The 13,257-nt window shown below is 55.6% G+C and overlaps 1 protein-coding gene across 5 annotated transcripts in view; it reads left to right on the top strand.

The window, feature by feature from the left end:
* Positions 1–13,257, top strand: part of Tenm2 (teneurin transmembrane protein 2) — a 625,307-nt gene that overhangs the window by 456,730 nt on the left and 155,320 nt on the right. For all 5 annotated transcript variants that reach the window (XM_013028659.1, XM_013028658.1, XM_013028657.1 and 2 more), the window contains one exon: positions 10,204–10,438. In XM_013028659.1, the coding sequence (XP_012884113.1) occupies positions 10,204–10,438 (235 nt within the window). The remainder of the gene's footprint in view (positions 1–10,203; positions 10,439–13,257) is intronic.

Below are 13,257 nucleotides of genomic sequence, written 5' to 3'. Positions count from 1 at the left end.
GTCCCGTTGGGCTCCGCCTCTACCTTCTGTCCTCTCTGTGCGCCCGAGCTGAAGGTGGCCACTCATCTTGCCGGAGAGCCCAGCTCACTCCAGTTTTACACATGTCTGCACAAAGCAGAGCCCGTATTAATGGTTATTGCTGAGAAAAGACGCAGGCGTGGGTCCTCGTACTGCGCTCCAGGGAGATGGCAGTTTCTATTTTCTTCCGGGGAAGAGCAGAGGCCTGAACGGATGGGTTGGGTTTGGCCTGTTTCCGACAGAGGGAATCTGTGCCTGGCGGCGGCAGCAGCCCACCCCAAAACCCTCCCCGCCAAACACACACACACACACACACACACACACACACACGCCCTCACAGTTAGCTTTTATTGTGGTGCGGATGGATACCCAGTGCAAGCTTCCATTTGTGGGAGGAATAAGTTCAGGCCGCGGGTGATGAAGCCAGCCCGTGGGGCCAGACGTGGCCGGCTCCTCGCTAGCTACTCAGGAGGCTGAGCACCACGGCTCAAAGCCAGCCCAGGCAGAAAAGTCCACGAGCCTCTCAATCTCCAAGTGTGCTGCAAAAAGCCCCAAGTAAAGCTATGACTCAAGGAGCAGAGCACAAACCTTGGACAAAAAGAAGAGCTCAGCGAGGGTTCAAGGACATGAGTTCAAGTCCCACCACCAGCATCAAAAAAACAAAAAAATCATATTGAAAAGAAAGGGCTCCCAGTCCCTCTCCAAAAGATGGATTATTAATGTCTGTTGATAGTTAAATGAGGGTTTCATTTGAATTAACTGGCTTTTTAATTTCTCTCTCTTTTTTGGGTGCTTATCTATTTTGTGACAATGGATACAAAGTTCCTGGAGAAGAGAGATTTTTTTTTTAAGGACACATCATCTCTATTCAAGGGACCATGAATAGAACCAAACTGGAAATTTATGGGGGAAAAAAAGTCCAAATGACCTCAAAAGAGTTACTGGTCTTTGATCCCATTTAAAACAATAATGGCCAATTTTAAACACTAAGAATCCTCATTATACACCATATAATGTACAATGAGGATATATATACACATATACATATATATAGTGCATATATATGTGTATATATGTATATAATAGTTGATTGCTTTTGTCCTGGTTTTATTTGCCAAGGTCTGGGTGCTGTTCCTGAGCTTCTTTGCTCAAGGATAGTGCTCTACCACTTAAGCCACAGCTCCACTTTTGGCTTTTTGGTGGCTCACTGGGGATAAGCATCTCACAGACTTTCCTGCCCGGGCTGGCTTCAAACCACGATCTTCAGATCTCAGACTCTTGAGGAGCTGGGATGCCGGGCGTGAGCTACCATACCTGGTCTGTGTGTGTGTTCTGCCATCCATGTCATCCTTGGCAGAAAGGATGTATTCACCTTTGATTTCTACCAAAAAAATAAAAGCAGGAGATTCCCAAAGTGTCGTGAGCCCACGGAGACCAGTCCTTCTCTTACGCTGTGGAGATCACACAGTCCCTTCTGTCCCTTGCAAACCTCTGTCATTGTAATCATCCCGGATCCTCTGCTAGAGAGGACCATCGACAGCCAGGGGGCCTTTCCATGGCTTGCTTCCGATGTCCGTGAATGTGTGCTCCATGCAGCATCTCTCAGAAAGTAATATTTAACATATCAGTGTGTATTATTAATGTTTATATATTTTATGTATACTACGTAGGTATATAACTACATATAAATATATATTATATGTATATATGTGTATGTATATATCACTATTTCCTTTGGAAACAGCTAGATTACAAAGCTCTGGGCTGGAGGGCGGTTGGAAGGGGTACAGGTGGGGTCTTGAGCCTGTCTGCCTAGTTCTTCATCACAGATTAACAGTGGCTTTGAACCCGGGGCGGCTTGGCCTTCCTTTGAGATGTAGGGTGCCCAGCGGCTCCGTGGGCCCAGAGCAAACACTTGAGGATTCTAAAGATAGCAGCATGACGTTTCTTATGCCCAGTCTTCGGCAAGATCTGAGAAGAGAGGCATGTGTCTGTTGGTCTCCGCCATGCTGGGCCCGGCCTGAGCTGCCCGGGTGGCCAGGCCCTCCGTCAGGTGTCCTGTCTGGCCTATGTGGTGGGGGTCTCTTGGTGCCCTTCACTAGCCAAAGGGCCCTGTGTCTTGTTTAGAGGAAAACTCGTCCAGAGAAAGAACTAGACCCCCAGTCTGCGGTGATGCGTTTGAGCCCACCACCGATTCCGTCGGTTGGTTCCACCATTCATTCAGACAAGTGTGCTTTGAAACATGCAGAGCACACACACACCTACATGAGACTCGAGCATGCAGTTTGTGTGTTTGTGTGCATGTGTGTACACACATGCACACACACATGCATGTACGCACGCATGCACGCCAGTTTGGGGGCTGGAACTCAGGGCCTGGGCACTGTCCTTCTGCTTTTTTTTTTGCACCCAGTGTGGCCAAATGACAGCAGCCAGCAGCCGACGGTGGCCAGACGGGAGGCTCACACATGCTGGGACCCCTCGGCTTACAAATAACCTGTGACCCTTGCGTAAGGGAGTGGGGGGGGTCCATGTTCCCACCATACAATGGGTTCCTCTCACCACCCCGCCCCGGGGCCCCTTGTGTTCATCGAGCCCATTCACCACGGAAAGTTCTGGACAGAATGCAGCCAGGGGCGAGTGCTCCCAGTGTTCACGTTCTCTGCGCTGGTATTGTTCACGAGTAAGCATGTGACTGAAGGTGGCCTGTGACATGTGTGGTGTGGTGCAGTAGAAGAAGGTCCCCGTGCCCGGCCATTGTCAAACCGGTTCTAGGCTGGGAAGTGGCTGAGTGGTAGAGCGCTCGCCTAGCACGCATGAAGCCCTGGGTTCAAATCCTCAGTACCGTGTACAGAGAAAAAGCAAGAAGTGGTGCTGTGACTCAAGTGGTAGCGCACTAGCCTTGAGCAAAAACAGCTCCTGGACAGTGTCCAGGCCCTGAGTTCAAGCCCCAGGACTGTCAACACACACACACACACACACACACACACACTCAAAGGTTCCAGGAATCGGGCTTACATTGGAACGCGTTCCCTCTGAACGCACCTCACCTCCAGACTTCCTTCTCCCTGGCTGGGAAACTCAGGTTTCTAGAAGTTTCTAGAGTTTACATTGCTTGTCTCCATCCTGAAAGATTCTGGGTGGTTTTTTTTCTCCCTCCTGAAATTTTCTTTCACGTCATTCCCACATCAAGTCAGCCCTCGTTTGGGGGTGAAAGGGTAGCGCCTTAGCCTGGACGCTGGCTGGGCTGCTTCGTCACCTGTGAAAGCCACGTTCTGCAAGCCGCTCTCCGCACCCCTGGTCCCGTGGCAAGAACTGCTGCCTCCCGGCACCCGGCGTCCGGAAGGCCTCTGGGGCTTAGAGGCGGTGACAGTGGCCTTCCTGGGAGGGAGGGTGGAGCAGCAGCCTCTGCCTGACCCGGGCTCCCCTGACCCCAGGGCTCCAGCCAGCCTGGCCTCCTTCCCACCTTCCCAGCCTCCTTCCCTCCCCAGCCTCCTTCCCCCTCCTTCCCAGCCTCCATCCCTCCTCTCCAGCCTCCTCCCCTCTTCCCCAGTCTCCTTTCCTCCTCCTGGCCTCCTTCCCACCATTCCAGCCTCCTTCCCTCCCCAGCCTCCATCCCTCCTCTCCAGCCTCCTTCCCTCCCCGGCCTCCTTCCCTCCTCCCCCCTCCTTCCCAGCCTCCATGCCTCCTCTCCAGCCTCCTTCCCTCCTCCCTGGCCTTCCCTCCCCAGCCTGCTCCCCTCCTTCCCCCTCCTTCCCAGCCCCCATCCCTCCTCTCCAGCCTCCTTCCCTCCCCAGCCTCCTTCCCTCCTCCCTGGCCTCCTTCCCACCTTCCCAGCCTCCATCCCTCCTCTCCAGCCTCCTTCCCTCCTTCCCAGCCTCCTTCCCTCCTCCCTGGCCTCCTCCCTGCAAGGCTCTCCTGGTTTGGGATTCAGTCTCCACTAATTGGGAATCTCAGCCTGGGACCCAGCAGCTTTCCAGGTCTTTCCAGCACGTTCCAGACTCGGGTGTGTGTGTGGCAGGCAGACGCTTGGGTGCGGGAGGCTGGGCGTTGTCACCGCATCCGCTGACCCCGCGTCCAGGTAGGCAGGAGGCTCCGGGCTGGGGTGGGAAGCAAAGGAAGTGGGGGCTGGTATGTTCGTGTCAGCGTGGGGGGGAAGGTCGGGGCACCCGGGAGAGCGAGGACCCTGCGGACACAGTGTGCCCCGAAAGGGAAGAGGAGCAGAGACACAGGGAGCCTCTGGGGAGCTAGGAAGAGCCACCGCCGAGGGGGTCAGTGGGGGCCGCGGGGGCCGGGCACAGACGGCCATGGCTGCTGCCGGAAACAGAGACACAATCCCGCAAGTTCCCCCCCCCCCCGGGAAGAACAAGCCAGCAGTGAGCTGCAGGAGGCTCCACAGGGAGGAGGATCCGAATCTTCCAGGGAAATCTGGCATCCAGGGAGGAGATGTGTGCTCCTCCCTTTCCTGGGTTCGAGGCCCCGGACTCCAGAGTGGCCCCACGCACTTTAGAGGTCTCCACGTGCAGCGGGACAAAGCGAGGGGTTAGGTGGAGATCAAAGTCTCTCCAACTCGGCTGGCTTTGAACCTCAATTCCCAGACCTCAGCCTCCTGAGTCTCCAGGATGACAGGCGTGAGCCGCCGGCACCCGGATGCACTTCAGGATTTAAACGATCATGAGGTCTAAGTGCGGGAGACCGCGGGCGTGCGGGCAGAGGGGACTGGAGGCCAGGCGGCCTCCTCCATGTCTGTCCGCTCCCTGACTGCAGGGGCCTGAGTGTTGTGCTGGTGTGTGCCAGGGCTGAGAGGGTCATGTGACCCCCCCCGGGCATGTGACCCCCGACCCCTCGAATCCCCTCCCCCCCACCCCTCCCATCAGCACGCGGGGATCCAGGGCCGGGGCACAAGCCTGAGCCTTGTAAAGAGCTCATACACGTGCGTTCATGTGCATAATTGAGGACTCGGATTCACCACGCTCTATTATCTAGAATTAAGCGGCAAAGACAGCTGATAAATACCACACTCCGCTGCCACACACGTGGATCAAAACGTTATCGTTTCACACCACAGGTAATAATTAACGCACCTGTGAGTCTACGCGGCGTAGCGCCTTCCAATGGGGCACGGGGAAAGACGCCTTGAGGCTGTGCGTGTGCGTGCGTGTCTGTGTGTGCGCACACGGTGTTGGCACATGCCCGTGTGCACATGTGTATGATCTGTGTATGTGCATCTGTGTACCCATGTGTAGGTTGCATGTCTGTGCGTACATGCATGTCTGCATGTGTGTCTGTGTGTGGGGGTTGTGTGTGCAGTGTGTCTTGTGTAAGTGCATGTGTTTGCATGTGTGTCTTGTGTGCGTGTGTCTGTGTGTGCACGTGTGTATCTGCGTGTGCACGTCTCTGACAGGACAGGGGCGGAGGCTTAGGAGATAAGTGGGCGTGGGGCCGGGGGCTCCCGGGGCCCGCAGGGCCCTGGGCCTGCAGAGTATGTGGGGACACGCACGTGGCCACTTTGCAGGCTGGGAGGGGGAACCACCGTGGGGCGTGCACCAGGCGTCAGGGGACATCTGGCTCTGGGTCTCCATGTGCCAGCCCTCCGCAGCCCGATCCTCCAGCCCGCGGCCTCCTCCCGTCACGCTGCCACCGATCCTCCAGGGCATAATGTATTTATCCTAAGTCACCTTTAAGTAGTTGCACAAGGAGCTGAAGGCTTTTGAGATTCGTCCCAAGCCGTGCCCGGCCACACTGCCTTGGGAATATTCTCGTCTCTGCTGGCCTCCTCGACGTACTATCAGGATACAGTTCAGCCGTCCGTCCGTCGGTCTGTGTGTTGGTTAGTGCGTTGATTTCAGGATCGTTGGCTCTGCCTGCCCAGTGCTGCAGAACCGCAGGTCAGGAAGACAATGAAGCGGCTCCTCGGCCTCCGTGATGCTGGCATTGCAGTATGGAGAGAGGAATCACTTTTTTTTTTTAATGAAAGCACACATGGACCTTGCAGAGGAAGAAGTCAAAGCAAGAAGGACAAAACTGCTGGGTGGTCTTCCAAGGTGACATTTGACAGGAAGGAGAAAACGACTCAGATCAATTATCTGTATCCAGAGCCCTCCTTCCCTCACCCCTCCCGCCGCGGGCCACAGCAAGTACAAAGGCCCTGAGGCCGAATCCTGTGTGGCTCACATGAAGCTGAGTGGAGGTCACCAACGTCGGGTGCTGTGCTGGGCCAGGTGTCGAATGCTTCTGTGCTAGCAGTTTCTTTGCCAGAAAATTCCCAGATAGTGGGCTTCCTCCCCCGCCTTTGCCCTTCAGGTGTCCAGTCAGGGAGCAGCCTTTCCAGCCGGGATCTCCCCTTCACCCTGGGTTCCCAGGAAAGGAGGGGTTTGGGAAAGGCTCGGCCTTCCTTATTTTTTTTCTCCTATTTATTGGGGGGTGGACCCACCCTGTGCGGTCACTCGCTGGCACTTGGGGCTGCTGCTGACAGGGAGGTCAAACCTTCTTCCTCCCACCACCATCCAGGCCTGGTCTAGTGGGGTTTGGGCTGACGGGGAAGTGCACACTGCAGGGGGCATAGCCGGGGCTCAGCCCGGAGTACAGGCCCCCTGCGCCCCCCCCCCACGCCCTCATGAACCCCAGAGTTCCAGAGCTCCACTGGAATGCCCAGAGGTCAGAGGTCAGGAATCTGACCCCACACCACGGAGACATTCCAGAAAGGACCTGCAGAGGCCTCCGGCTCAGCTCTGCCCTCACTGGCTCCCGACAACCCAGTCGGAGGAGCAACATGGCTACAGACTCCTACAGACGAGGAAACTGACTCCGAACAAAGGCCCCAGTTTCCCCGGGACGCACGTCCAGCAGGTGGCCATGCAGAGACCAAGGCGGCCACCGCCGGCCCGTGGGCAGCAGCCTCGGGGCCAGGCGGAGCCGTGACCCCATCTCCCCCCACGTGTACCTGATCCAGCCGATTCCATCGTCCATGGCCTCCAGGCTTGGCCGTCCTGGTGCGGTGGGGTCTCTGGGTCTCTGTCAGGATGGAACTTGTCCGGGGAGGTGGGTGGAAGGCAGAAGTGCCCGTGGGTAATTCATCATCCAAGGCCGGGGAGATGGACATGCCCAAGGCCCAAGAGCGGGCATGCCAGCTCCGACGATGAGCGATTTACGAGCACCCAGCACGAAGCAAGGCCTCTGCTTCTAGGTTTTTCTCATTATTTGGGGGGGGGAGAGGTCGATCGTGGGGCTTGAACTCTGGGACTGGGCGCTGTCGCTCAGCTCTTCAGCTCGAGGCTAGCGCTCTACCACTTGAGCCACAGCGCCACTTTCGGTTTTCTGGTGGTTCACTGGAGATAAGAGTCTCACGGACTTTCCTGCCCGGGCTGGCTTTGAACCGCGATCCTCAGATCTCAGCCTCCTGAGTAGCTGGGGTGACAGGCGTGAGCCACCGGGGCCTAGTTCCCCGCTTTGCCTCGCTGAAACACCACTGGTTCTTTCTGTGTGGACTCTCAGCCAATCAGGACCTAAAACACCTCCCAAGCCCCGCCCCTGCGTCCAGCGGGCTGGAAGGTCTGGATTCAGGTCTCTCCTGCAGGATGCTCCCTCACGGGCCGCGAGGCCTGCGAGTCTGAAGCAGCGTGAGTGTCTGGTGGCGAGGTTACTGGGGTCAGATGGCGCTGTCGCGTGATCGTGTATTTACACACTGGGGTGGCCGTGGGTACTGCGTCCATGCAGGAATGTCCAGTGCTTGGAACCATCTAGCAAAGACGTGGTCGATCTAGAGGATCACGGCCCACATGGAACACCGGGAGGAGGTGTCAAGGTTTAAATTGGGGGCGGGGGGCTGGCTGGGTCCCACAGGGAAGGGAGGGGACTCGTGGGGGCTGAGGGAAAGCCAGAAAACAGCCCTGAGCTGTCACCTGGTCAGGGAGAATGGACTGTTAGTGAAAGTTCTAGAAACACCGACTCTGAGGTTTCAGCAGCAGCTGGCGGCCTGCCCGCCCGGTCTCTGGACCTAGATGAAGTCTAGCTTTATTTGCCCACTTAGAGCTGCAGAGAATAAGTAAATAAAAGCGCAGTGGTGTGCTGGACACAGGGCCACGTGGCCATCCGTCCGTCTGTCCGTCCTCGGCCACCTGACCAGGGGGTGACCGCTGTGTCCTGAACTTGGCAGATGAGCGAAGCTTGGGATGAAAGCCTTCGGTGGCAGATTCGCTCCTGCGGGCCTGTGCCCTGGCTCTGCCTGGTGATCACCCATCCGTCCATCTGTCTGTCCATCCATCCAACCAGCCGGCGATCTGCCTGTGGGATAGCTGGATCTGTGAGCCAAGGGGGCAGGCCTCTGGGGGTCGGTGATGCCCTCCATCCTCAGGTGGGGGAGCGGAGGGTCACTGCGTGAGCCGAGTGTGTTGTCCGCAGGAACTCAGGTGATCGGCAGAGGTGAGGGTGGAGGGCAGGGTGGCAGAGCATGAAGATCTTCTTTCCCTTGCTCCTTTGCTTTATTTTTTGTCTTCTGGGAAGCTCTAAGCCTTCTTTTTAGGGGAGAGAGAGGGAGCGGGAAGCTTGAACTCTTCTCCACCTGGCTGGGAAATGTGCCATCCGTTCGACTTGGGCCAAGTCTTCGCTTGCATCCCCAGGGGCACGGTGGGTCGAGGATCCTCACACACGGGGCTCAGCTGGGACCACCCAAGTTTGGGAAGACTTAGCCAGGGGAAGCGGGGGCCCTGGGGGGCGCGGGCGGGGGCAGAGGAAGGAGAGTCCAGGAAGCCGGGGGCTCTGCCAACTCAACCCAATTACTGACACAGATCCTTCACCGAGGCCTCTCTGTGCGTGGGGGCAAAATAAAATAAGGTGTGTGGTCTGACCTGGGAGATGGAAAGTTCTGGAAAGCTAGGGTTTGGGGTGCTGGGGAAGGTGGATCCTCTCCCCTTACCCCCCCACACCCCCAGCGAGTCTCCTGACATCAACTAACGCATGGTGCGTGACGATTCTACATGGATGAGAATTGAGAGAGGGAGGAAGGCAGAAGTCACCCTCCCCGGGGAGGGGTTGGAGGAGACACCACCACCCCCCCCGTCCGGGACTGCTGCATCCCACCCTCCTCCCAACGGATTTGACTTCTGAGCGTTAAAAAATAAAACGGGAATCTCCCTAGACATTTTCAACCCAGAGACACAGACTGGAAGGCACCCGGCTCCTGCAGGCGCGCTCTTCCTCCCCGTGTTTGCTGGGCGCCAGGGCCTGCGTACCTAGGATGGTCCCGCCGCGTTTTCTTGTGCCTGGAATGAGTCTGCAGGGCAGGCAGGGGCGCGGCGGGGCGCTAGAACCCACATCAGGGGATGGAACCCGGCCCCATAAGGAGACACGCCGTGGAAATGGGTGTCAAATGGCTGGTGTAAATGATTGAGCCAGCTTCTTGAAGGCAGGATGCAGGGGTGGGGAGGGGGGCTGTGGATTTTCGGGGTTGGCAGGGGTCAACATGACAGGGCCCAGCGGTTGGCTGGGGAGCCGCCAGCCCTGGCTGAAGGCTTTGGAGAGAGGGGGGAGAAATTCAACTTTCCCCAAGGACACAAATGCAAAGTCCTGCTTCAGCATCCATTCAAATGAAATAATCCGCTTCCTTCCGTGGCCTACCGGACTGCTCTGGCTTTTGTTCTGTTTCTTTCCCTTCTTCTTAAAACACTTGACAGCAACCGTGGCGAATTCTCGTGGAGAGCCGTCCTGCGTGGTGATCTCCACACGGAGCGCTCGTTTGTTCGATTTTTGTTGGGGGTTTTTTTCCTGTCCTTTTTTTCTTTTTATTTCAAGGAATGGAAGGTCGTATTATTTAAAGACGGGCATGTGTGGGATGGGGAAAGAAGAGACTGATGGATGGGGTATGATTGGCCAAGATGCATTGTACTCATAATCTGATAGATCCCATCGAAACCCCTTTATACAACTAGAGATAATACCAATAAATACATATATATATAAATGACAGCCAGGTGCCGGTGGCTGGCGCCTGTCATCCTAGCTACTCAGGAGGTTGAGATCTGAGAGGACTGAGGTTCAACACCAGCTCTGAGCAGAAAAGGGGGCGTCCAGCCCACAGAGAGGTTCAGCAGCTGCCCACATAGCGTACAAAGCCCTTTGGCAAGTTTGCACATGGAGACTGGAACGGACGGGCGCTGATGACTGACTCCTCTCTCTCCCTCTCTCTAGGCCCCCCCAACCACCACAGCCAGTCCACCCTGAGGCCGCCCCTGCCGCCCCCCCACAACCACACCCTGGCCCACCACCACTCCTCGGCCAACTCGCTCAACCGGAACTCGCTGACCAACCGCCGGAGCCAGATCCACGCCCCGGCCCCCGCGCCCAATGACCTGGCCACCACGCCTGAGTCCGTGCAGCTGCAGGACAGCTGGGTGCTGAACAGCAACGTGCCTCTGGAGACGCGGTGAGTCCCCAGCCCCCCACGGCATCCAGGCGGACGTGCACAACGGGACAGGCAGACCGCCTCCGTGTGTGTGTGTGTGTGCGTGCGTGCGTGCGCACGTGCCCTAGGGCGGCTTGACCGACGGCCGCACAATGCTGTCCCTCAGTATGCTCATGCGCGTCCTTGGAGCCTGTGTCCCCCACTAAGAGAATGACCGCCATCAGCAAGGAACTGGTCACAGTCAGAGATGATCGCCGTCAGAAATGACGACTCCTTGGAAGGGAAGTGTTGGGGGGGTGGGGAGTAGGGGGGAGAATGCAAGACACACCCCTGGGTCTTCCTAAGACCCCCACCACGCCGGAGTCCAGTGCGGGGCTGCGGGGTGAGGAGCTGGTAGAGAGAGGGGGGACAGGACGGGACGGGGGAGGAGGGGGTCGGCAGGCACTGTCTGGCTCTGCCCATGCTCGGCCTGTGCTCGGCTGGCTTCTTTCCCTTCCCTTCCCGTCTTCCAAGCCCATGTTGAGGGCCCTCATGACCCAAAAACGCAGCCACGGCCCTGGGGCAGCGGGCGGTGGAGGCCCAGCCGCAGCCTCCAGGACTTGGAGCTCTGGTGCCAGTGCTCGCTGGGAGAGCCGAAGCCACCGTCCAGAGCAAAGGCTTCACGCAGGTCGGACATCGTCTCCTTAAACGCTGGTGACGAGGCATGAAGGAAGGCAGAAGGATGGGGGCCGTCCTGGGAGCGGAGGGGCCCTGGGGCGCCAGGCCGGAGCCGTGTGGAAGGCTGCGGTACTCCGGGTACGCTCCGGGTACTCGGGGTACTCGGGGTACTCGGGGTACTCCGGGTACTCCGGTACTCAGCTCTTAGCTGCCTAAGAGAATACTCCTCTGCACTAAAGCCAAGTGCTCCCTCCACACTCACTCCGGCCAGATGCCAGAGCCGTCTGTTTTCTCCCCATGAGAGGCTGGTTTTAACAAGACCTCCCTCCAGCCTTCCCCCGTGAAGACTAAAGGATGCGTGCGGCCAACAAAACTCTTATCTCTGCAATAGATAGAATAGATCGCTTTCAACTCCGGATTAAACTTCTGTATACATCTATATTTATGCACATTATAGAATGCATCTATATATAATACATTTACATATCATATCCATTATATATCTACATGTAATGCTTACATGTAATATCTCCATATTTATATATCATATATCTTACATATGAATTAAAATGTATTCAAATAATATGTCTTATTCTATTATGTGAATATATACTAATACATTTTTCATTTATATGTACATTAAATATCTATTTATGTATTATGTATTAATATATAAATATCTGCTAACATATATAGCACATGTTATGTAGAGCACATATTAATACCCTGATATTATATATAGCACATATATAGCATATCTTAATTAGCACATGTTACATATTTTATATGTAGTATTACATATAGCCTTATTATATATTAATATAACATATATTACTTTATAGCACATATTATATATAGCATATCTTTTATATAGCATATATTACATATATAGTATTATATATAACACATATATAATGTATATATAATATATATAGCATATTAGCATACTACCATCAAAACCAAAGAGGTGATTGGGGCCTTTTAAGCAAGAGAGTCAGATAAGCAGAAGAGTTCTCTTGATGGTTGTTCGGTTGTCCGGGCTTCTACCGGGAGGTCCTCTCGCACTTTGGTGGTGATGGAAAACATCTCCTGGGCTGGATCAACCATAGTTAACGATTACCAGGCAGGAGCCGAGGGTCAGGACACATTCTCAGGGTGGTGACTGAGGAGTCAGGGTAGGGAGGAACATAGCTCCCCCAATCGTGGACAGGCTCCGTGGCCAGAGAACGGAGTGCTGGGATGATTGGCCAGACGTTTGAATCTAAACTAATAGGTCTAGTGGAGAAATCATGCACTGACACATCACAGAGAATTCCATGGATCCGAAGCGCTGGGTAACGGGTTATTTTCCCCCTTGCTCGAACTGCCGAGATCTTATCACCCTGGCTCCACGTGACCGTGGGGCTCTGGGCGTGGCCTTCCGCTCCTCCGGTTCGATGTGGGCGTGGGACTGTGTATTTATGATCCCATTTAAAGCCCTTCTCCCCTCTGTGGTTGTACCTTGCCATTCTCGAGTCACATTCTGGGAAACTGAGGCTCAGGAGATTAAGGTACACACCGATCAACCAACAGAAAGTGGCCGAGCTGGGGTTTGAACCCGGATCTGCCGGACCCTAAATCCCACGTGTGTCTGTGATGACCGAGGGGACAGGCGCTGGTGCTGGCGATGAATTTGCCTCCGCACCGGGTCGGTGCTCTGAGGGGCTGGCTGGAACTGGAGGTGGAGACGTGGGGTCCACGCTGCTGACAGCCACCTCTGGCTTTCGGGAGAGGCCTGATGCCCCGCCTACTGTGAAATGTGGTGGGGGGCGGGGGTCGTGGGCAAGGCTTTGCAGGGTAGATAGGAGATGGCCACTCCACCCCAGGCACCATGGCTGACAGCATGGGCATTCCTGGTGGGACCAGAGCCTGTGGGGCTTGGCCAGTGATGTCTCCTTTTCCTCCTCCTTCCTCTTTCTCTCGCTCCTCCTCCTTTCTCTTCTCTTCCTCCTCCTTCTCCTCTTTCTCTTCCTTCTCCTCCTCCTCCTTTTCCCTCCTCCTCCTCCTCCTTTTTCTCTTCCCTCTCCTTTTTCTCTTCCTCCTCCTCTTCACCTCCCTCTCTCCCCCTCTTCCTCCTGTTTTTAAGTACAGTTTAAAGTTAAAAATCATTCTTGGTGAAGCAAATGCATTGAAGCACCTTTTAA

Source organism: Dipodomys ordii, unplaced genomic scaffold, assembly GCF_000151885.1.
Source record: "Dipodomys ordii isolate 6190 unplaced genomic scaffold, Dord_2.0 Scaffold112, whole genome shotgun sequence".
NCBI lineage: Eukaryota > Metazoa > Chordata > Mammalia > Rodentia > Heteromyidae > Dipodomys > Dipodomys ordii.
Note: the sequence above shows the minus strand (reverse complement) of the source record. Positions and strands in the feature narration are given on the sequence as shown.